We start from the raw sequence: 21,257 nt of genomic DNA, 5'->3' as shown, positions 1-21,257 counted from the left end.
ATGCATGGCTGAAATGATTTCTGTTGTACACCTTGGACAGAATAATGTAGTGCCTTGATTCTCTAACACTAAAAATGTTGTTGGAGGTTTCGGTGACACAGTTTTGGTGACACATTCTTTCTGATAACTGGGTACAGAACCAGCAATATTCCACAAGCTCAGAGAGAAATAAAAGATAGCAAAATAGTCTATAGGATTCTGATTCATTTATTGAATACATGACAGGTAAGACAGACAGTGTAAAATTACATGTATTATTTGTACTTAAAAAAATTACAATAAATTACTGAATAATTAGTAAAAGCAGTTTTACTAATGGCTGCTCTCCAGTGGTACAGGACAGAGGAGGCAGAGAAATAAGAAGTATGTACCAGCTGTGAATACAGACCAAAAATGTCATGAGGATGAATTAACACTGAGTAGCACACCAAGCAGTGTCAAATGGGAACATCCACATGTGTCCTTCCTACCTTTAGATCCCAAGTGCCAGCCAAAAGCTGGATCACACCTTGCCTTCAGTGCAAGGTCTGCTCTGGCTGAGCAGCAAGTCTCTGGTCCTGCCCCTGGCAAGGCCACTGCCTCCCTGCTGAGATGAGTTTATCTGCAGTAACAGCATTACTTCTCCTCCTGTGGAGAACACACCCTGCTACCAGAAGGGCTACTCATAGTTTCCTCTGGGTTTAATTTCAAAGAGCACTCACTAAGTCTTCCAGTTACTGTGTCTCTAACTGGAATGAGCTCTGGTATTCCCACAAGGGGCTGCTGGCAGAACCACGCTGCTCTGAATTCTTCCCCTTTAGGTCAAATGCCCTTGGATGTGCAGTAGTTTCTAAGAGTCATTGTTAAACTCTCAAGAAAGGACACTGAGCAGCAGTGGGTGGCACAGTGCTCCTGCACAACTTCTGCCCCAAGCATTTGTGAGGGCTGACTGACCAGATAATTCTTAGGAGTCCTCCTAGAGGGCCCCTAAGGTCCTCTTCCTAGGAGGTCCTCCTTAGGGGACCCATCTCTAGCTAGGAAAAACAGGGAATCAGCACTAAATAGCCAATGTATCATCAAGGAAAGTCCAGCAGACCAGTGTGCCACTCCCCTGGAAAGCTGAGGCTGATTCACTGACTTCTATTTTAGGAACTTATTCCCTCATTATAACCATCATGGGCCCACTGATTGACTCAGTATCGCTTCTGCACTGAAGTCAAGGAGCTTGTGGCTTCCCAGACAAACTAAAAACAATAGCTTTCAAAGAAACAGAAAAGCAAATGCTAGAAAACCAGGTTTGCCTGAAAATTCCTGAATTCTGAAGGAGAAAGTAAGTGATCGTACACTATGAAAATGCCAAATCACATGTGAAAGAAACCTGCAGGTCTGAGCAATGTCTGTGTTTAGATCTCAGGGTGCTGGGAGCACTGGGGCACATTTGCTTTACAGCTGCTGAGTCACAGAACAGCTTACAAGAACGTACAGGATTATTTATAGGTCAGAGTCCTACAGCACTTGACTACACTGCATTAGCTCTCGGACTGGCAGCCAGAGGTGAGCATGGTTTCAAGCCAGGCTGCATCTGCTGTGCAAGTTACCCAGGAACCTACAGCAAACAAGGGCAGGCAAGGAGCAGTTACTGTCTGAAATAAAACTTCATTGAAATAAAAGATAGCAAAAGGCAGACATGCATAATTTATGGTGGTAATTCTATATGTCAGGGGCTATTAGGTTCTAATGGCTCTCAAAAATGTAAATCTAATTCTCTCAGCCAGAGTAGCCAAAGAAACACCTACACAGTCACTGTCAGGAGCCCCTTATCAACTGGATTCTATTGTAATTGTGTAGTTACTGGTCTCTGAATAAACAAAAAAAAAACCCAACAGAAAATACCAAACCATCCTGCCATCTGCCACACTATCTTTCTGTTTTATCTCCCAAAGACAACTCCTGATTTCTTGAGTTCACCCTGACACAGAAGAAAGTTCATAGTCACTGGATGAACTGAACTGCCTCTCTACCTTCTTCTGATCCTTGATCTTTTGAAGAATGTTGACTTTCTTCTCAAAGTAGTTAACAAGGGCTGTTTCTGTCAGCATGGAGGCCAAGATCTGCTCGAAGGAGATGGACCAGTCAGTGTCAATGGTGCTGCCATACCTGGCAGCTGCACTGCTGCCCTCACAGCCCACCAGTACCGTGTCGTCCGCGATGTCTTCGCACTGCAGGGAGCCCGTGCTGACCATGGAGTAGGAAGACATGGACATATCATCTTTGGTTTCATCATCTGATAGCAGCTGTAAAGGAGAGCCTTGTCCTTCCCCTGACCCATCTCCTAGAGTTTGGTTTTCCTGCTGGGTTTTTTCAGGCTGAGCATCAGCGCTGGCTTTGTCCTCATGGTCAGCTTGGGGTTGCTGCTCCACTGCTGAATTCTGACTCTGTTCAGATGTTGGTGACTCCTCTTCACTCACAGGATCTTGGCCATTGTTTGCTTTGCAGTCCTCAGACTTCCTCGTGGGCCTGTTGGAAAATTTTTTTCCAACTTCCCCAATCCTCAGCAGCAGACTGGCCACAGTGGCGATGGCATGGTACAGCTCCTGTTCCACAGGGTCCTCACTGAACATGTTGTAAAGGGTCTTGCATAACTCTATGAACTGTTCCTTTAAAAGACAAAGACCAAATAATCATGTTATCAGGCTGAAAAAAGTTGTCAGTGGTGGATGAAGCAACGGGCACCATCTCAAATGACTCATTGCTTATTTGCCTCCCCACCAAGTGGCAACTTAGTGCACTGATTCAGAACAGTCTGACACAGACAAACTCCCCCCTCTCTGTTGTGGCTAAATTGAGACACAGCTAGCAATTTAATAGTGGTGGCTTTTCTGCAGACAGATGAACAGAATAGTCACATATTCACTAATGCTAAGAAAACCTGAACTGTTACTTCTATCCTTCTGTGGTCAGCTTCTAAGCATTTCTGAACTGGTTTAAGTAGCACCCATCAAGGAAATTACAGACAGAAAAGATCACACCAGTCATCTGACTCTCTCTTCTGTAACCACATTCTTCACTCCCCACCAAGCAGATGTAACTTGAAGCAATGCAAAACCAAAAAAGCTGAACAAGTTTCTGTGACTGATGGCATATTTGAAACATCCTGCTCTGGGGGGAAAACTGAGTGCAGTTCTTATAGGAAAAACTGGTCTGTGAGGCTGAGTGAATCTGTTACATTTGATTGGTTGATACAAAGCAGTTTGTCCATATCCACTGCAGTATTCAACAGAAATCTGTGGAATCAGAGGTCCTAAAGTTCACCAGACCAGAACAGCAGGGAATGCTGTGGGCAAGGACTGAACATACTGGCACAATGGCTGCACATACTGCAGAATTCTATCAAGTTGCCAATGATCCAACTGGAAACCTTCCTACTCCTTTCTTACCTGGCTCATTTTGGGGAGATCTTTAATGGTTTCTTTCTTGTTCTCTTTTTCCTTGGCCCACATTCTTAGATAGTATCTGTAGTCTTGTGGACTGGTACCTTTCTCCTCTGCAAGGCAAGAACAAGGCCACTAGTCAGGTGGTTTATGGTTTCAGACTTAAAAAGTGAATGCTGAGACAACAAAAATCAGGCTTGAAGAAGGTGTTATTGACAGCCCAGGAAAGCATCTACCAGGAAGGCTGCATTGTTTTCTGCTGGTTTATCTGATGCAGCTCAGCAGAGCAAAAAATTTAACAGTGCTGCATCAGCTTGACTTCTCACAGACAAACTCTGTGAGGTGACAATTTACCCAACATGATTTACAAATGCTGTGATCTTGGTATGTAAAAGAGTTGGAGCATTAAAGCATAAAGGGATGCTGATTTCCCAGCTCACCTTCTGCTTTACCTCTGTCCACAAGGGACACTTTGCAAGGTCTCCTTGATCAGCATGAGACAATGAACAGGTCATAATATGAGAGAGATGAGATTAGAATGTGGTCTATTGATGATGAAATTACCTTTTTCTGGGCCATTCTCATTTCTTCTTCCTTTATCTTCTTGGGTTTCTAAAGAATTATGGAATTATAAAATAATTATTAGCTGATTGTCAGTAATACAACACACAAAGAACTTAAGACAACTCAATACACAAATTCAAATTATACAAGAGTACATTTAATAGAAGTTAGATCTCACATTCCCATGATCATGGTTAGAGGATTGAACAGAACAGAATGGAAGCACGAGGCTGATGGGATGAGCTGAATAAAGAGCCACACTCAAAAAGTGGGTTGAAGAGCTGAGATAGAGGGCAGAGGTCTTAAAAGAAAATGTGGAAACACAGATAAGGAAGATAGAAAAGCAGTGTGATGGCTTAAAGACAAGGATGTTCAGTCATCCAAAGCAAGATAATGAATGGAAAAAACCCAAACCACTACAGAGCACATATGTGACTAATGCCTACACTCCTCATTATTCACTGCCTGGACTGACATTTTGGGAGCAATTTGCAGTCTAACTTCATGAACTGCACTTCTGATTCCCTATATTGTCACTAGAGAAAATAGGAAGTCTTGGTTCAACTCAGATTGTTAAATCAGCCACCTAGCACCAAACTGCACAATTACCTCTTGTACTTACTCAGATTTTTTTGGGCATCGTTGTATTTTGGTAAACGTTTAGCATGATTGACATACTTTGATCTCCTATCAGACAATTCCTAATGTTGTATTTTAAGAAATGCAGTCAACTAGTCTACCAACAGTTCAGCAATTCAGTGGCATGCACCCTTATTCCTTTAAACTGGAAGACTGTGGAGTAGGCACAGGATTCACCTCCCCAGGCCAGCAAGCCTAGCACCCCCCACTCTGTTCTGAGCATCTTTTTGACCACCACTTTCTAGGATGAGATGAGTTCCACTGAAAGAAGCCAGACAAAACCTATCTTGACCAAGGATGAAACTCAATAGGCAGATTATACTGAAAGATATTTAATTACTTATAGCACTTTATTAATAGTGAGAGTGTCATGAGCAAGGAGCAGCAATAATTTCAGAGTATTTACATCAGCACACTGGGCTGGCAGGTGGTATCAGCACCACAGCCATGCTCAATGCATGCACATAACCCATGGACTGACCTTGAGACTCACAGTGCAGGCAGATATCCAGCTCTGAGACAAAAGGAGATACTTGAGCAGCAGAAAAAAGGGTTGAGGGGACAATATTCCAGATAAAACAGAAGAAAAGGTCAGACATAGACAGACACAGAGAAGGAAACAAAAACAAGAAGAGAGACAATGAGACCTGTATGAAAAACCTAAATCATGGTGGGAGACAGGGGCTGGTAAAAGCACACTGCTCTTCCTCAGCAGTCTGTGCCCATCCTTCAGAGCATGCTGTATCCTGCATGGAATGGACACCGAGGAGTTTTAGCTCCAAACTTCTTCCCCATCATGCAACAAAGACAGTGAACTCAAACACACTGGCAATCCTAACACATGCCAGCATGAGATCATGCCTTGTACAACATCACTGCTCAGAGCACCTGGATCTATGCTGCAACTCCTGCCTAACTGAGAGGTAAGGGCAGCAGTGTTGCATTACCTTCTGTTGTCACATCTTCTGTGAAATAACTTGTGGCCTCCAAAGCAGACTCTGTCTCCTCTGGATTCAGAGCTGTATTCACAGAGAAACAAATGTTAAAATCTCTAATTGAACAGCAGTATGACCCACTTCATTAGCAAAACTCCTGAGGCACCCCATGTCAATTGATGTCAGAGCAGCTTGTGTTCAATAGCAGCAGTACACAGAAGCAGTCACTCACCAGGAGGCAGGTGCAGTTTGTAGAGTACTTTGAGTTTTTCAGTGAGGTCACCATGGTACATCCCACCTGGAAAGAAAAAAAAAGGTTAAGAAAAATAGCACTTTAATGATAAAGAATCACCCTCTGCTTACAGGTTCAAACCAGAATGAATTCCCATACAATGACTGCTCAAAGTCCTGTGCAGAATCAATAGTGAAATCCATACCAAAAGATGTATTTTGTCCAGCTTGAGACTTCCCTCCCTCCTCACGGCAGTGAGCACACCACTATCTCCTTTCAGTTCTCTTCTTGGAAAAGGACAGACACATTTTTTGCAGCATTCCATTTTCTCCAAAAACACCACTTACTCATTCCTGTGACGAACTCCTTGAAGTTGATGAGAGAATCCCTGTTCTCATCCAGGAGGCGGAAGAGGCGCCCTGCCAGCACAGGGGTGTGTGCCCCACAGGCCCAGGGGGTGAGGCTGCTGAAGAGCTCCTTGAACTGCTCCATGTCTATGCGATACTGCTCCAGGTAGGGCAGGCTCTGGTCCCGGCGCGCAGCGGCCGCACGGTTGTTCCCCCAGTAACAGCTCATCAGGTACTTGGCCTGTGGAGGGAAAGGATTAACAGGGCACATGATGCTGCTCCACAGGAGTGGAGGCTGTCACAGCTCAACAATAGCACTGAGGAAGCAAACAAGAGACATTTCAGGAAACATTATCTGCCTTGTGATTCCTAGTGTTACTTCACTACAAAATAATATGAAATGAAGGAAGAGACACAGATTTCAGGAAAAACAAGGAATTATTTAAAGTGAAAAGTATAAAACATGATTTCAGGTTTTAACAAAATGTAACTCAGGCTTTATTGCAAAGGGAACATGCAGGTTTTAGAACTAAGCCTCTCCTTCTGAGGCTACAACAGTGCACAACCAACTTTGGCAAATGCAGTTGGGTAATACCATTCTTTTAAAAATATGCATGCTGACAAATAGAGGCAAAGCCCTTAAGTAATCTTGTCACAATTACAGATGAGGTCAATGGGAAACCTGAGATTAAAAACTGTGGTACAGTCAACCCTAGCTCCCCATTCTCAGGGCTTTGTTACATTCTCTTCCATTGACTCTACAGTTTCTTTCTGAGTATCATTCAAATACTGTGAATGTGGTTTGGCCACCTTTGGGAGAAAAAAGATAAAAAATAATTAATCAGATAGTAACAGGGCCAGTCCTACTGGCACCATGTGTAACAGAATGCCACATCAGTTTCTGGTATGTCACATTAAGAATTAAAGCAAAGTCATTGCTTGCCTTTCAACTTACTTTGCTATTTGTACTGTGTGTGACAACATTTCTTCCTCACCCTCAAGGAAGGCTTCTTACCTTGAACACTACATACAGCTCCTCTAGCTCTTCCATAGTGAAACCAATGTCACCAGACACAGCTCGGACCTGTAGTTACAGATAAAACAGCGTGAACAATTTATTTCAAAAGTAGAAAAAATCTAATACAACTCACTGAAAAATATGTGCAATACAGAAGAGAAGAAAACTAGTGCAAGGAGATATCACACAGAATGGGAAGAAAAACATCACCATTCTAACACCCCTGGAAACCAATCAGGAAGGCATTTTGCAGTCAAGCAGAAACTGCTGACATTTTCAGTAGTTTACTGTGCTTATTTCCTGTTTCTGCAGACCTGGCTGAGCAGATTGTGTCACCCCTCCCTCTTTTTTTTTTTCTTCAGATGTTTGACTTGGATAAAGAGCAACAGTGAAATAAACACCCTGATGAGATTCTCCACCTAGACATGGGAGATAATGGCAGTAAATATGGACACTCCCCTTTGGCCATGAACCCTTCAGCAAAATTCCCTACTGGACTCTCTAAATGGCAGTAAAATAATTATCTGCTTGCCAGCTTTTCTCAAAGATTCCAGGCAAGCAGTAAAACAGACAGAACTAGGCATGGGAGGTTATGTCATAACCTACAGGTGTTTTTTATCTCCCTCTATGCAAAACATCTCATTCAATCATTCTTTCAGTCACTTAAAACTTGGTCTGCTACAGCATGAAGTTTCTCAATGCTCACAGCAAGACACTTTCCAAGAAGGTGCCATTTGGTAGCTCATTCAGTCTGGGAGTCACATACCACACTCTTCTTGGCTGTATCCTCCAGAGACTGGATCACTTTCAGCCTTTGCTTGAAGCGCATTTGTTCAATGTCATCTGCCTTCAGATTGCCAAATTTCTACAAGAAAGGAAGCAGATCAGGTCAACATCATCTCCTGAAGAGAGAAGAACCCATCTTCAATTACACGCTCTTTAACAAGTGTACTATCCCCTCAGAGATGACCTAAACCCACTAGAAGCCTTTTACAAGCAGCAAGATGAGAAAAAACTTGAGCTCTATTCCCTACTCACTCCTGTCCTGCAAGAGGAGTAATTCAGAGTTCATGAGAAATCCAACATCAGAGGTCTCTACAGAAAAGCTGAAGAAGGATCTGTCAGGACTGACAGAAAGGCAGGCCCTGTACTGTGGCAGAGATAAGACAACAGACAGACAGTCATTCCTTCCAGTTCTGTCATTTTTTCCTCTAGGACCCCCATGAGATTCAGCCAGAAACACCACAGTCAAGAAGCTTTTCTATGGACTAGGTCAGACAAGTAATATGAATTCAGTGACACTCTTTTATAAAAAGAAACCAAGAACAAACAGAGATGGCAGATTTGAAGAAGTACACAAAACACCCAGGAAATGACTGTAAATAGCAAGAAGGGGATGGGATGAAAAATGAGATAAAGAGGGAAATGATTCCCCACTTAGCAGAGAATAGCAGAGAAGTGCCAAACATCCATTCTTTTGGCTGTGTTCTTTCCATCATTCAGAATAAATTTTCTTATGAGTTTGTTCTCAGTATGAATTGTGAGGAACACCTCTATCAGTGCAGAGATATTTTAACAGCATTGGCACCATTCTGGGGTCACCTTCCTAGTACTATAATGTGGTTCAGAACAGGATTCCTATGCACATGAACTGAGATTCTTCCAGGTTTCTGCAGAGTACTTCACAATTCTTACCCTGAATTTCCCTCCTTAACTCCTTAGCACTGAAAATCCTCAAATGGAATTAATAATGGAGACATTTTTGACAAAGCAGGAAGAAATCTCTAATCCATAACTTCTTCCTTATCTGCACTCTTCATTTTAGTCCCTCTGGTGTTGGGCAGACTCTTTGTAATCTGCAACAGCCAACACTGTCAGGTTCTACTCATACCAAGTAAGTGGAACAATGGCTTCAGCCTGCACTCCTTAAGCATCTCAGTCTATGAATATTGCTCAGATTTTGGCTGCACAATGCATAAAATGGGATGTTAGTAGAGAAGAAATCTCCTGGGCAAAATACCAAGCCAGAACTTTACCTCATATGAAGTTTTGATGAGTTCAAAGATGTCAATTTCAAGTGGGGGGTCATCTCCACTGGTCAACAGTGCATGCAAGTGGGGAATAGGAGGAGAGACACTCTGTCTGTTAACTACATTGTCCAAATATCTGTGGACAAAAATGAGAACAGACACAAGATTCCAGGATTAGTGTCCAGAAAAAGAAATAATATCCTATATGCATCACTCCCAACTTTTTTCTGTCTCTAATCTAAACATGAAGGAGAATTTATTTTTTTCCATCTAATCTGCAATGCTACCCTCAATGTACTTGGAGTTAAGTTGATTTTCACCCTATTTTGGGGGTGTTGGCTCTTTTAAAAGTAGGCTTCTAGTCACATGCTGAAAATCTTGCTGCACATAGAAGAAATTCTCATTTCAAACAAGAAAATCTTACATTTACTAGACTTGGGAGATGTCTGCTTGATAATGTTTTAAGTTTCTAGAAGGTGATTCCTGCCAGAATCTGTTCTAAATAGTAAAGCAGAATTAATATGCAAACTTCAAATAAATAACCTTTAAGAATTCAAATTCAGACTGAGATGCAGGAATTCATTATGATGCAAATCAGCTCCAGAAGTATGGATTCCTCCATAACAGAGCCAACAATTAATTTCAGCTCTTGCAGAAAGCAATAACAAACTTCTCTGGAGCAGAAGTTTCATCCTAGAGTGTTATCTGTGACCTGCTATTAGGTAGAAAGAGATGATGACTAAAAGGCCACTGTTACTACTCTGTTTTAAATAAGAACAATGAATGGTACCTGCCCAAAATAGTCATGGCTTCACCTTCATCACAGCACTGTAGTAACTTCTCCATGTTGGCATCAAGTATGGCCAATGACACCTGCAGGATAAATTTGATTCCCTCGTAGAAAAAACAGTCGACAATGACCACGGCACTCTCAAAGGGCATCACACTCAGGAAGAGAGTGAGAAACCAGGAAAGGGAGATGGTGGAGATCACTCCCAGGTCCTGCATCTTTTCTGACAGCTGTGGAAGATACTCTCGTGTAAGTTCTTCAAAGATGCCTTGGTCCACCAACGCACCTGAAACAGACAAACAAAACAATGGTAGAACTCCAAATGGTGGTGTCATGTACTAAGCAATTATTAAACAAAACAGTATGAGTTCACTAAATTTCATACAAATTTCATACAAATTTCCTCTGAACATCATAACTAAAATGAAGACATTAATTTTTTACCCTGTTCTCAATAAAACCAATGAGACTATTTGTACATTGCAGAGCATGCAGACACAACCTCTCGACACAGAACCTTTCATCCATTTGTGCATTTGCCCTGAATAGAGGATTACTGATATTATGGTATTTACACCAGATTATAGCATTTTATACAAATGAACTTTAAAAACCCATTAAGTGGTGCTTTGACTAACCTTCCCTGAGAGCCTGTTCCACAGATTTAACATGTCATTCAGATGGGGAAAACTAAAACCCAGTAATGTTCTTCTAGCTACTCCTCCTTACTGCTAATGACCCTCCTGATACCAATTTTTGGTGACTTCATCTTCCTTGTTACTATAAGGTAAAACTACTACCTTGGAGGCCTGTAGTGTTTCTTCCTATGCCTCCATCACACCCCTGCCACTTTAAAAGTAACAGAGTTGTACTTCATTATCTTTAAAACGCATCACATTTAATTAATTCTGAAAAACAAAATGTTTCTGGGAGATGCTGGTGCAGCTGAAAATCCACAATGCAGCAGGAATCTGCTAAGGACTCACCCACTACTCTTGTGTTGTAGTAATCTGGCAACATCCGCTCACACAAAGCCACCAGGAGCCAGAAAGCCTCTTCCTCATTGCAGTACAGCAACAGCACTGAGGTGACAATGTTCATGGCCTAGAAGCCAGCACAGCAAACACACAGGTACAGGAGAAAAACATGGAGGTCTTCAGGAAAGCTCTGCTATTACAGATTAGCTAAACTTAAAAGCATGAATACAGCAAGCTGTCACTAAGAGTCACATCTATTTCCAGCTTCTACTGGCATCTGAGTCAATAGATGACCTTAAGCCAATTTTTCTTCCTGTTTTCAGTTCCTCTGTTCATGAGGCAGCAAATAATTTGATGACCTTTTGTCATGTACTTTCAGTAAACAACATGAACAAGAATAATTGTCAAAGTCTTCATAAAAATCTTTGTAAGAACTTGGCCATTAACAGAATACCATAACGAGAACCTGTAACATCACAGCAATACACAAAATTAACCTGAATTTCCACTAAGTTGTTTCACAAACCAACAAATGGCTACATTTTCAATAGACTGTCCATGTGCAACATCACTTATTTGATTTAACTGCTCGTTTTAATGAAACCAGAAGATGTTTTTGCTGAACTATGGAAAGCTCTGGCAGGAAGCTATTAAAGACTAACATTACACCTAACAGCACTGTGAAAAGTTTATTTAAATACAATGTTCAAAGGATATTTAAGAGATGATGCACCATAACTTCTTTCCTATTTTCTCACCACTCCACAGACAGCATAAAGGAAAAGCTTGAAACTGAACAAAAAACTGCAGAAAAAGTCCAAGTCAATCATGGTCACTGTGTAGGACTAACAAGTCTAAGACTTCTTTCCTACCTGGCAGTACCCAATTGTTGGATTTCTGAATGCATAAGCTGTTAAGACTCTCCGAAGGGCAGCAATTCCCAGTTCGTTTTGGAAGGCAGGATGTTCTGGCATAGAGCGGTGCAGATCTCTCTCAATTTCCTCTGTAGCAAGATTGTACCTTCCCATTGACTTTTCCACAAGATCTGCGTAGTAACCAGGGTGAGTCACCATCTCATTCCAAGCCCCTGAAATGACAAACAGTGCTTTACCTCTGGTGCTTTGAAACACAGATTTTATTCCCAGTTTCAGAGACAAGGGAGCCAAGAAGCACTGCATGAACTCATGAACTATAAACAGATGTGAAAATATAGCAACAAACTCATTGTTAAATCATGTTAGAGTTTAGGTCCCAACACTGAAACACAATCAAAAGAGGTCAAATAGATACTAGGATAATAAAGCAAGCCACCACCAAGTATCATTCAGATGAAATTAACCTGTCATTAATTTTTTCTGAAATGGGCTAAGATTCATACCCTTTCCTTTGAGATGTGCAGGAAGTTTATTCCTGCTGTCAGCACAACATCCTACCTGAGAAAAGGAGCCACAGCTCTCCACGGAGATTTTCTGGGATTCCTTTCTGTACCAGCTCCCTCGTCTTGGCAGTGCGGTACATACACATCCCTCGCCCATATTCAAAGAAATGAATATTCCAAGACTCTTCCTTCATCTTCTCCTTTGCCTTCACAGAAACAAATATGGCTATTTTAGGAGATTATTGCATTTTTATGTTTGTAGGATACATGATTTCTGGGTATACTCAGGCCTGCACTTAACAGGAAAAATACATTGTGACATTTAAAACCTCTCTTCTTTCTGCTCAAGAAAAGTGTGTATATATACTAATCTACCCTGTTATGACCTTGCTTAAAGTCGAGTCTTTACAACTATGCAAATCTCCACATAAATGCAAGTAGAACCATGCATCACAATGATTAACCAGCAAGCAGAGATACAAGTTCCCTGATTTCTTGCTCTGAAGAAAAGTTGTTCTTAACAGCCATGAATCCACATCCCAGAACACTGGTAACATTCATCTCTCAGCCTCTGGTGAAGTATCTCAGGTATGTCAGTACAAACACTGTAAGCTGACAGTCAAGTTACTTCCATGCAGCACTGCCACTGTAACACATATACAGCAGTGATATTGAGCTGGGATAAAATGCATTTCCATTTAGAGCAGGTGAGGAAATCAGCAGCCTACTGCAAACTATTTATACTTTATTGCTTTACATAAAAATATCACTTACCCCTTTGGGTCCAGAGAGCTCCTCAGAATTCCTCCTGAAGAGTTTGAGCAGTCCCTGTGAGGCTGTTGGCACTTGTCCAGCACAGAAGCTGACGGGTCGATGGCTGAGAGCAGACGTGGGGCTGACAGCCAGGGGGCTGCTGGAAGGCAGCTCTGGAACTTCCTGGACAAGAGAACATAAAATGTCTGAGCTCATGCTCCCTCCTCTGCTCATGGCCTGACAGAGACAGCACTGGCTGGTGGCAAGCACTCCAAACACAGTGTAAGGAGCATTGCTCTGAAAAGTTGATAAAGTTCCTCCCAGCTATTTCCTTAGTACCTCGCTGCTGGCATCAGCCACATTCCACTTCCATTCCCTGTCAATGCTGCAGGATTTCTTGGACGGCGTTCTCTGCAGGAAGTCAGAGATCCTCTGAACCAAGAAATCCCGGTCTTTCAGATTGGCGAAGAAGAAAGTCATTTTACTTTTAGTGCTGATGGACAGAGGGCTGGGCAACACGCTGGAACTATCAGCTTTCTCAACTATGGTCACCTAGAACACAAAGACAAGGGCCATTTGCATCTGCCATGTTCTCCATTACCCATAAAGCACAGCACAACAGACAGAAGGACACGAAAGAGAAGAGAGGCCTGTAGTCTTAACATACAGCTAAGAAATCCCCACCTCCCTGAGAGGAATGATGAGATGACAGGCCTCCTCTGCTCTGCTGGCAAAACAGATGTAATTGTTGGAAACAAACATCTGGCCAGGAATATGCATCTTGTTGAATGGTGTCCACAAGGTACAATCTGTGTGTCCATCCAGGCATTCATCCTTGGGCAAACGGAAAGTGGCACGGTAGCACTCATTTTTGGCTCGAGCATCCAAGTCTCTGGGGAAAAGGATAGTATCCTTTTCTTACTCACTTGAAAAACCCACTCAAATACTAATGTCAAATGTTCATTCCAATCACAACCTTCAGACTGTGCTGTGTATTCTTAGTATTCCTTTCTCTAACTGAGATGCCACCCCTCCTCTGACTCCTCTTTCAGCCTTCAGACATGCCTCTCTGACAAGGTATGTTCTGCAATACAAAATAGAATATGCAAGTGCATCTGCAAAACTGAAATATTACACGAGATTCTGAAACTGTAGAGAACAGTCCCCAGTGGGAGGATTTATTACAATATAAATCTGTTTCTTTTTATAAATCTTTAACTTCAGACAAAGGGGCTGGTGTAATTTTCTTCCTTCACTTTTTTTTTTACATATGAATTTCAGCAGTTTCTAGTTGAAAATTCCTTCTGACAGTGCCCAGGCAAGCATGAGAAAGACATGAGGATGTGTATGAATTCAGCTCCAATTTGAGATGGGGAAAAAGAAAGAACCAGCAGAAGGCTAATGACTGAAGTAAGTGATGCAGGCCCTAGAGCAAGAAAACCCCAGCAGCACCTAGGAGCTACAAAATAATGCAAATTTATTTTTACAATCCCCTACTACCTGTCTTCTTTTCTCACTGCTGAGAAAACGATACCTTTTTAATGCAGAGATGTTCTTAAGAGGCCTCCTGGGCTTTGGGAGAGACTTGTCCTGTAGGAAGCTCTCATTATCCAGCAGCTGCCGCATTGCAATGTTGGCCAACTGCTCCATCAGCTTGAACGTCTCATTGATGTTGAGAAACATGGAAAAATAGAGTTCACTGTCCCTTGTGCTTACTTTAATGCACTCAGGGAACAGCAGTGTAGCATTTTTTTCTAGCTGGGTTACATCCACCCACTGGATCACCAGTGTAACTGAAAAAAGAATTAAAAATACTATTGAGGCAAAACAACAACCAAACAGAAATGAAGGTCATGGAGCCTGAAAGCTCTCAGTGGAGCAGCATTTTTCCCCTCTTACACATGGACAGTTCTTTTCTTCACACTTTTACCGAGTTCTCCAAAAATACTTGGAAATAACCTTTGGGATTAACTAGACTAGAAATAATGCAGTTCCAAAAGGACTGTCTCCCATCCAATAAATGCTTTCTACTACAATTACTCAAGTTTTCATTTTTCTTTCCATCAAATTAGCTTTGGACTCAGGAGTTGGGGCTTTGCAAATACTGGGTCCTGGCAGGTGCTCCAGATAAAACTTACCAAGGCAAAAATACTGCTTGGTTCTCTAACTCAGTCTAACTTGTAAAACGTAACCCAGTTTGAGTAAAACCGATGTATAACTTGGGAAATGTTTTAAAAAATGACTCAGGCATTCAGTCTAAACAGCACTAAAGTGCCTATGAGAGCAAGAACTGATTTATGTCCTGAGCCAGACAGAGCTCAAGGATTCCTAAAAGGTAAAAAAACCTGTCATCTTAAAAAGGAGTTCACACAAAAGATCAACTGTATTGAAAAGATCATGGGAAATGATAGAAACACAACTTGTAGGCTCATAACTCACCCTCTTTGCCCAGCAGGAAGGAGTAGAAACAGAGGTGGTTGACAGTGAGGTAGAGCCAGCCCTGCCTGGGGACACGTCCCTTCCAATAGCTGCAGGAATAGTAATTGACCAACTTCTCCACCTCGGGCATCCCAAACTGCTTCCGCATCTTCAGCTCAGCCTCTTTGAATTTACCTGGATCCTCTTCACTCTGGGGCTGCTCATTCTTGTTCTCCTCAGCAATAATGCCCTGAAAGATGTGGGAGGAGAGAGGAGAAATAGAAGTGAAGGTGCCTGCTGACAGAAATAACGTACAAAGCAAAGGGTCACAGCAGCAATCCGGAAGGCACAAAGGAACAGGACAGAGCATTTATCCTGCCACATCAGAAACAGCAAAGACATGCAGAAAGGGCAGTCAGGTACTGTGGGAGTCTGGGATCCACTCCTGAACACGTGCCACAAGCACTCATGTTTAATGTTTGACTGAGTTCCTCATGGCTGGCCTGGGAACACTTGGAACACCCTGCAGGAGAACTGAAGTCTCTTTGCACTTGCACACCTGTTTCTCCAACTGGAAGAAGATCATCTGCCAGGAAGGGCAGAACTCTGCAGGCTGTCAGCTCTTGACTGGCCAGAAGGAAAAACAAATGACCACAATCTCTCTCATGCACAGACACACGTGGAAAACATGAAGAATCTGACAGGACAGCTGAAAAAGATGCAACTTCCTGCAGTTCAATAAAGAACTGTATTTATAAGTTTCTGCTCTGGAGGGTTTGTGGGCTGGGAATCTGAAGTGTATTAACTGCAAAACCAACAGACACCTGACTCCAAAGTCAGTGGAAGCTGGGGTGCAGTTCCTTTACAAGGGCAAGTACATTTCTTGTGAACTACAATTCTCTCTCCTCCATTTGTTGCTAGATGAACCCTTGTTAAACCATCCTCCCTCCATCAAAGGCAGAATTGGCAATGATTTTAAGAGATATTATATTTGGATTAGTAGGAACATCCTAAGCGGGCTGTTCTTTGAGATCTACTGCTCTTAACCCTTCCCCTTCCAATATATTTGTTCAGTATTTGCTCTGACTGGATGTTGACAATGCTGGATGCATTCCATGACACTTTCATACCTATGTATGACTGAAAAGGATAAAAAATTCTTACAACCATCTCCCTTGTCCTTTCTCAGAATCTGGAAGTCCTTCAGGGAAACAGGTCACTTACATGTATCTTGCCCTTGACAAAGGTGGTGATATCTTCTTCATTGTCAAAGATGGACAGAGTCTGCAGCAAGTTATTCTCCAGCCATTCCCAGTGCTTTGTGATCTCTTTACGAGATGATCCTAATTGAAGGGGAGAAAGGTGATGCCAAGAGCAAAGAAAAAAAATTAGAACATGATCTTTTTTCCTCCAAGTTCACAGCAGGAAACTAATAATTACTAACCAGTGACTAGGATAAATCACACACACCAACTGTGTACATGTTAAGGACATTTTATGTACACCAACATTATGTTTCTAATAAAATATCTCCATTGTCACCAAGGATACTCCAAGGCACAGAATTATCAATTATAGGATGCTTTGACTGTGAAAAAAACCCACAGGTTCAGAAACAACAGCAGTGGAACAAAGTCTGTGTCCTGTTTTGTTTCATGAGCTACATCTCTTACCAAGTGACAGCAGCCAAACTGCTAAAATAAGCCTGGCCTTACTACCTGACATCTTTGTAAGAACTATATTAGAATGACATACATGAAGGAATAAAAGTTTGTGATTCCTACAAGGAGGGTTATAAGAACAAAGTGCTGAAAAGCTGAAGCTGGATGTGTGACCAAATTGCTGCCCACTAGTATTTATACACAGTGAACTGTAAATAAAATATTTGCATTTTTCAACTACAGAGCAGTATATATTTTACAATGTTAAAGGAATGCCAGTACTCTGACAGCAGAAGGAGAATCAGGTATGATTAAAAAAAATACTTTGGACGAAGACAACATATTTACTCCAGGACAATAATTTATCAAACTCCATTTGGATGTTACCCAGCCCATCCCACTTCTACATGCTTCACTGTTTAAAAGTAACTGAGATACAGAGGATATCAACTAAAGTACTTCTGAAATTGAACAAAAATAACTTACTGAGTATCAAGATACCATAAAATTACAGATCTGCACTAAATATTCACCTTTTTTCTACGCAGTTCCTGACCTGTCATTTTGTTTTCTGCCTTTTTTAATTCTCTGCCTCCACCCTCCTCAAAGGGGAACCTGAGTTTCTGTGAAACATAGCAATATCTAAACCTCTCCTCTGCAGAATTTAAGTAGCTCTGCAAGGGAGAATATTGTTTTGTTGCCTGGGGAGAAGGAGGGAAGAGGAAAAACAAGACATCAGCCTTTGTGGGCCTAGCAAATGATTCCTTAATGATCAGATTTTATGCCTCTACCACAAAGTGAGAAGTGAAGGTTCTTATTGTAAACAAAGTTGGTCTAACAAATATGTCTGGAGATACTCCCTCTTTAGCAAGCATTAGGACCTAAAGCTTTAATCAAAGTTCCCCAACAGGCATCAGATGGTTGCATTATGATATTCTAAAACAGTAGTTACATTTCTTAAGTAAAAGAGGCCAAGGATCCTTATGTTAAAAAAATACTATTCTAGTCCTTTTTACAGATCTATATACACATCTATTCCAGGCCAGAAATAATAGAAAAAACATAAACTGGACCAAGAAATTTCCCAAAGTACCTCTGGTACCTTGAACAATGTTCCATGTTCCCATCTTGTGCCATGCTCCTGGTAAGCAGCAGAACAACACTCATCATCCCACCAAAACCAGCATGTGTTACTCTCTGCAAAATCTGACTACAACCTTGCAAATACAAGGTACATCTTGGAAGAAAAAAAAATTTCTAACATCTGCAGAAACAGAAGCTTTTGCAGAACTTCAAGTTCCTTAATTACAGTTTAAACAACACTGAGATTTGTCATTTTTGGAAGCTTCCACTACCCCATAGGAAGCTCTTGGGAAGTGTCCTGAACAGTCATAGGATACTCCTATGTGGGATAACCTGTCATCTGAACCAAAAAGACAAGAGAATAACTCAAATCCAGTCCCCAGCAAGAGTCACATACCACAGGCCACTGCCCAGTACACTTGAGAGTCCTGAGTCTGGTGCAGAATCCGGTATGGGGCAACTCTGGCACTGGAATCCAAAACCACGTCTAGAGTTCCCACAAGGAGACCTAGGGAACAAAGAGACAGAAATTACAGCAGTGTCATACCAAAACAAAGAACTGGCTTAAGCAAAAACACAGGATGATCACTGCAGAAAATGCTGATGCTCACAGCCTGTGAACAGTTGTGATGAAGAGCTGCAGCACTCAGTTCAGAAAATTCAGAAATTACCTCCAGTCACTGGAGGTAAATTCCCTAAAAACCAACTGCAGCCTGTCCTGCTAGTAATGGACAAAGTCTGGATGGCAATTAAAATGCCTACTAAGCTTCACTACAGACCCCCACCTTCATAGAAGAGTTTTCTAATGAAAGTGAAATGTGTTTTTCTCTGTGGGGTTTTTTCTTCTAATGGTGGTTTTTAAGCCTACCAAGCTAAAAGACAGAAGAGTCTTCAATGCTGTCTTTTTCAGAATCACCAATGCCAAAAGTAGGTAACTTGTCCAAATGGAATCAGGTAGATCTAGAAAAACTGGTGCTCACAGGATGTTTCAAGGATGTTCCCAGAAGTACTTTGATTAAACAAAGATGTCAGCAACTCAAAATTTGGTAACACAGAAGTCAAAATATTTTTATATGATGTTAAATAAGAAAGGAGACACTTCCAGAGTAAATGTTGATGAACCAGACTTTGTAAAGCAAATCAATTTACTTCAATGAAGTCTTTATTTCAATTAGATAAAACAGATATCTAAGGTGATGATTTGCTTTGTTGTTCTAGACAATGCATTATGAGCATCTTTAATGCAAATTAACTTTGCAACACACTCATGATTAAAAGTTTTCTATTATTAGACCGTGGAGAGGGAGCATGGTTGTTCCTTGGGCTCTGACTTTGTGGGGGGTCATTATAATCCCCAGCTCTCATGGTTTGGGTAAGCCTGTTTGAACTGTACTCATCCATATCTCATTCCTTATTAAGAAACATGCCACTTCCTCTCCCTTATCTCTCCTGGCTATCTATGTAGCAATTAACAAATTAAGAACATACCACCAATTGTCCCTGCAGTGAAACATCACCCACAGCAAGCCCATGTGACAAAACGAAACCAAGCACATATGGAACCAGCACAGCAGGATCTGTTTGGGCTCTGGGTTTCTTGTGTAGTTTTAGGCAGGGTATGGATTAAAAGTTAATTTGGAATCCATCCTGTGACTGATTGACACTGATTGTGTCAAATATTGACACACAGACCATAATGAGATGTTTAATAACTTGAGCCTGACAGCAACTCAAAAACCTTTCCAGCTCAGCTGAACATCCCACTCTAACTCTGGGATGTCACTGCGCAGCTCCTTAAGGACACGTGGTTTTTAACCTGCAGGAGCTCTGAAGAAGACTCTCACTGAGCCACACTAGCTCAAAAAGTAAACATAGCTCAAAGCTTCAACCCATCAGCAACACATCAGTTTAAATGTTACCAAAATAGCACCAGGTGTTGCTTCTTTTTGGGAAAAACTAGAAAATTGTAGAATACAAGTATAAGCCTATACGCAAAACTGCACAAGTTAGGTGACATCAAACAGAACAGTTCAAAATAATTCTGAACACTGTGAAAAGATGAAATATGCTAATGATGTTTATCAGCTGCACCAGTTTGTCTAAAAGGGCACAACACGACAGCTGCTACGTGTAATTGACAAAAGTGAAATCGACATCTTTGAAATGGACATAATTGAAAGCATTCTGCACATAAATGGGGTTTTTAAAAGTGAGGGCATTTGCTGTTGTTGTTAACATCATGCTTTGGTGACAGTCGTGTTATTTCAGCAGTTTATGTCACAAACAAGGCTGGCCCCCACACACAGCGGTATTTTCCACTGGGCTGCACCCACACAGCTTCACCCCCGGCCCATGTACAGCACAACTTCCACACTACTACTAATTATAAACCACGTCTTACTGTCATCCCCTACATCTTGAAAAGGCACACAGACATACAAAATATGCAAATAAACCACCTTAATAATTCAAACCAACGCGAGCAGGGCTGAGAAGCCATTTTTGACAAGAGAAGAAGCCGGTCCCAGGCATCCCATCAGCTGTGTGTCCTCCCCAGCAGCAGCAGCTCCCCGGGCCTGACCGCTGACAGCCCCGGCCGGGGGCGGACAGGGGCCCCGGGCGGACACCGCGAGGCCGAGGGGCTCCGGGGGTCACACACGGCGAACACACGGGCGGACCGCGCCTCTCTCCCCCCGCCGGGCCCTCCCAGCCCCCGCCCCGCGCTCACGGACCCCGCTCCGGGCCGGAGCCTCCCCGCGGCCCCGCCGCGCCTCACCCGTGAGGCCGCCCCCTTTGCCGTGTCCCCGCCGGCGCTGGAGCAGGAAGAAGGGGTTGGCGCGCTCGGTGACCCACAGCGCGCCGGCCAGCAGCACCTCCTCGGGGCCCAGCCACATCGCGGCGGGGCTGCGGAGCGGAGCGGCCCGCGGGGCTGGGCCGGCCCGGCCGGGGCGGGAGCGGCGCGGGGGGAGCGGCCGGGCCGGGTCACGGGGCCCACGCCGCGCCTGCCGCCACCGCGCCCTCT

General features: G+C 42.6%; 1 protein-coding gene across 2 annotated transcripts; it reads right to left on the bottom strand.

The window, feature by feature from the left end:
* Positions 1 to 189: 189 nt before the first annotated feature.
* TBC1D9B (TBC1 domain family member 9B) lies at positions 190 to 21,160 on the bottom strand. Of its 2 annotated transcripts, XM_058034726.1 has the most exons (22): positions 21,012 to 21,160; positions 18,633 to 18,743; positions 16,716 to 16,834; positions 15,513 to 15,741; positions 14,608 to 14,866; positions 13,758 to 13,965; positions 13,413 to 13,625; positions 13,095 to 13,256; positions 12,376 to 12,526; positions 11,815 to 12,029; positions 10,952 to 11,069; positions 9,966 to 10,251; positions 9,182 to 9,311; positions 7,912 to 8,010; positions 7,143 to 7,211; positions 6,128 to 6,368; positions 5,781 to 5,846; positions 5,561 to 5,632; positions 5,095 to 5,145; positions 3,975 to 4,022; positions 3,417 to 3,523; positions 190 to 2,636 (listed from the first exon to the last, which is right to left on the bottom strand). In XM_058034726.1, the coding sequence occupies exons 1-22, from the start codon at positions 21,127 to 21,129 to the stop codon at positions 1,944 to 1,946; spliced, it is 3,765 nt and encodes a 1,254-aa protein (XP_057890709.1). In that variant the 5' UTR covers positions 21,130 to 21,160; the 3' UTR covers positions 190 to 1,943. The 2 variants fall into 2 exon arrangements, with proteins under 2 accessions (XP_057890709.1, XP_057890710.1); XM_058034727.1 differs by lacking the exon at positions 5,095 to 5,145.
* Between the last annotated feature and the right edge of the window lie 97 nt (positions 21,161 to 21,257).

This window comes from Melospiza georgiana, chromosome 15 (assembly GCF_028018845.1).
Source record: "Melospiza georgiana isolate bMelGeo1 chromosome 15, bMelGeo1.pri, whole genome shotgun sequence".
Lineage (NCBI taxonomy): Eukaryota > Metazoa > Chordata > Aves > Passeriformes > Passerellidae > Melospiza > Melospiza georgiana.
The sequence above is the reverse complement of the archived record's forward strand: the minus strand, read 5'-3'. Positions and strand labels throughout refer to the sequence as shown.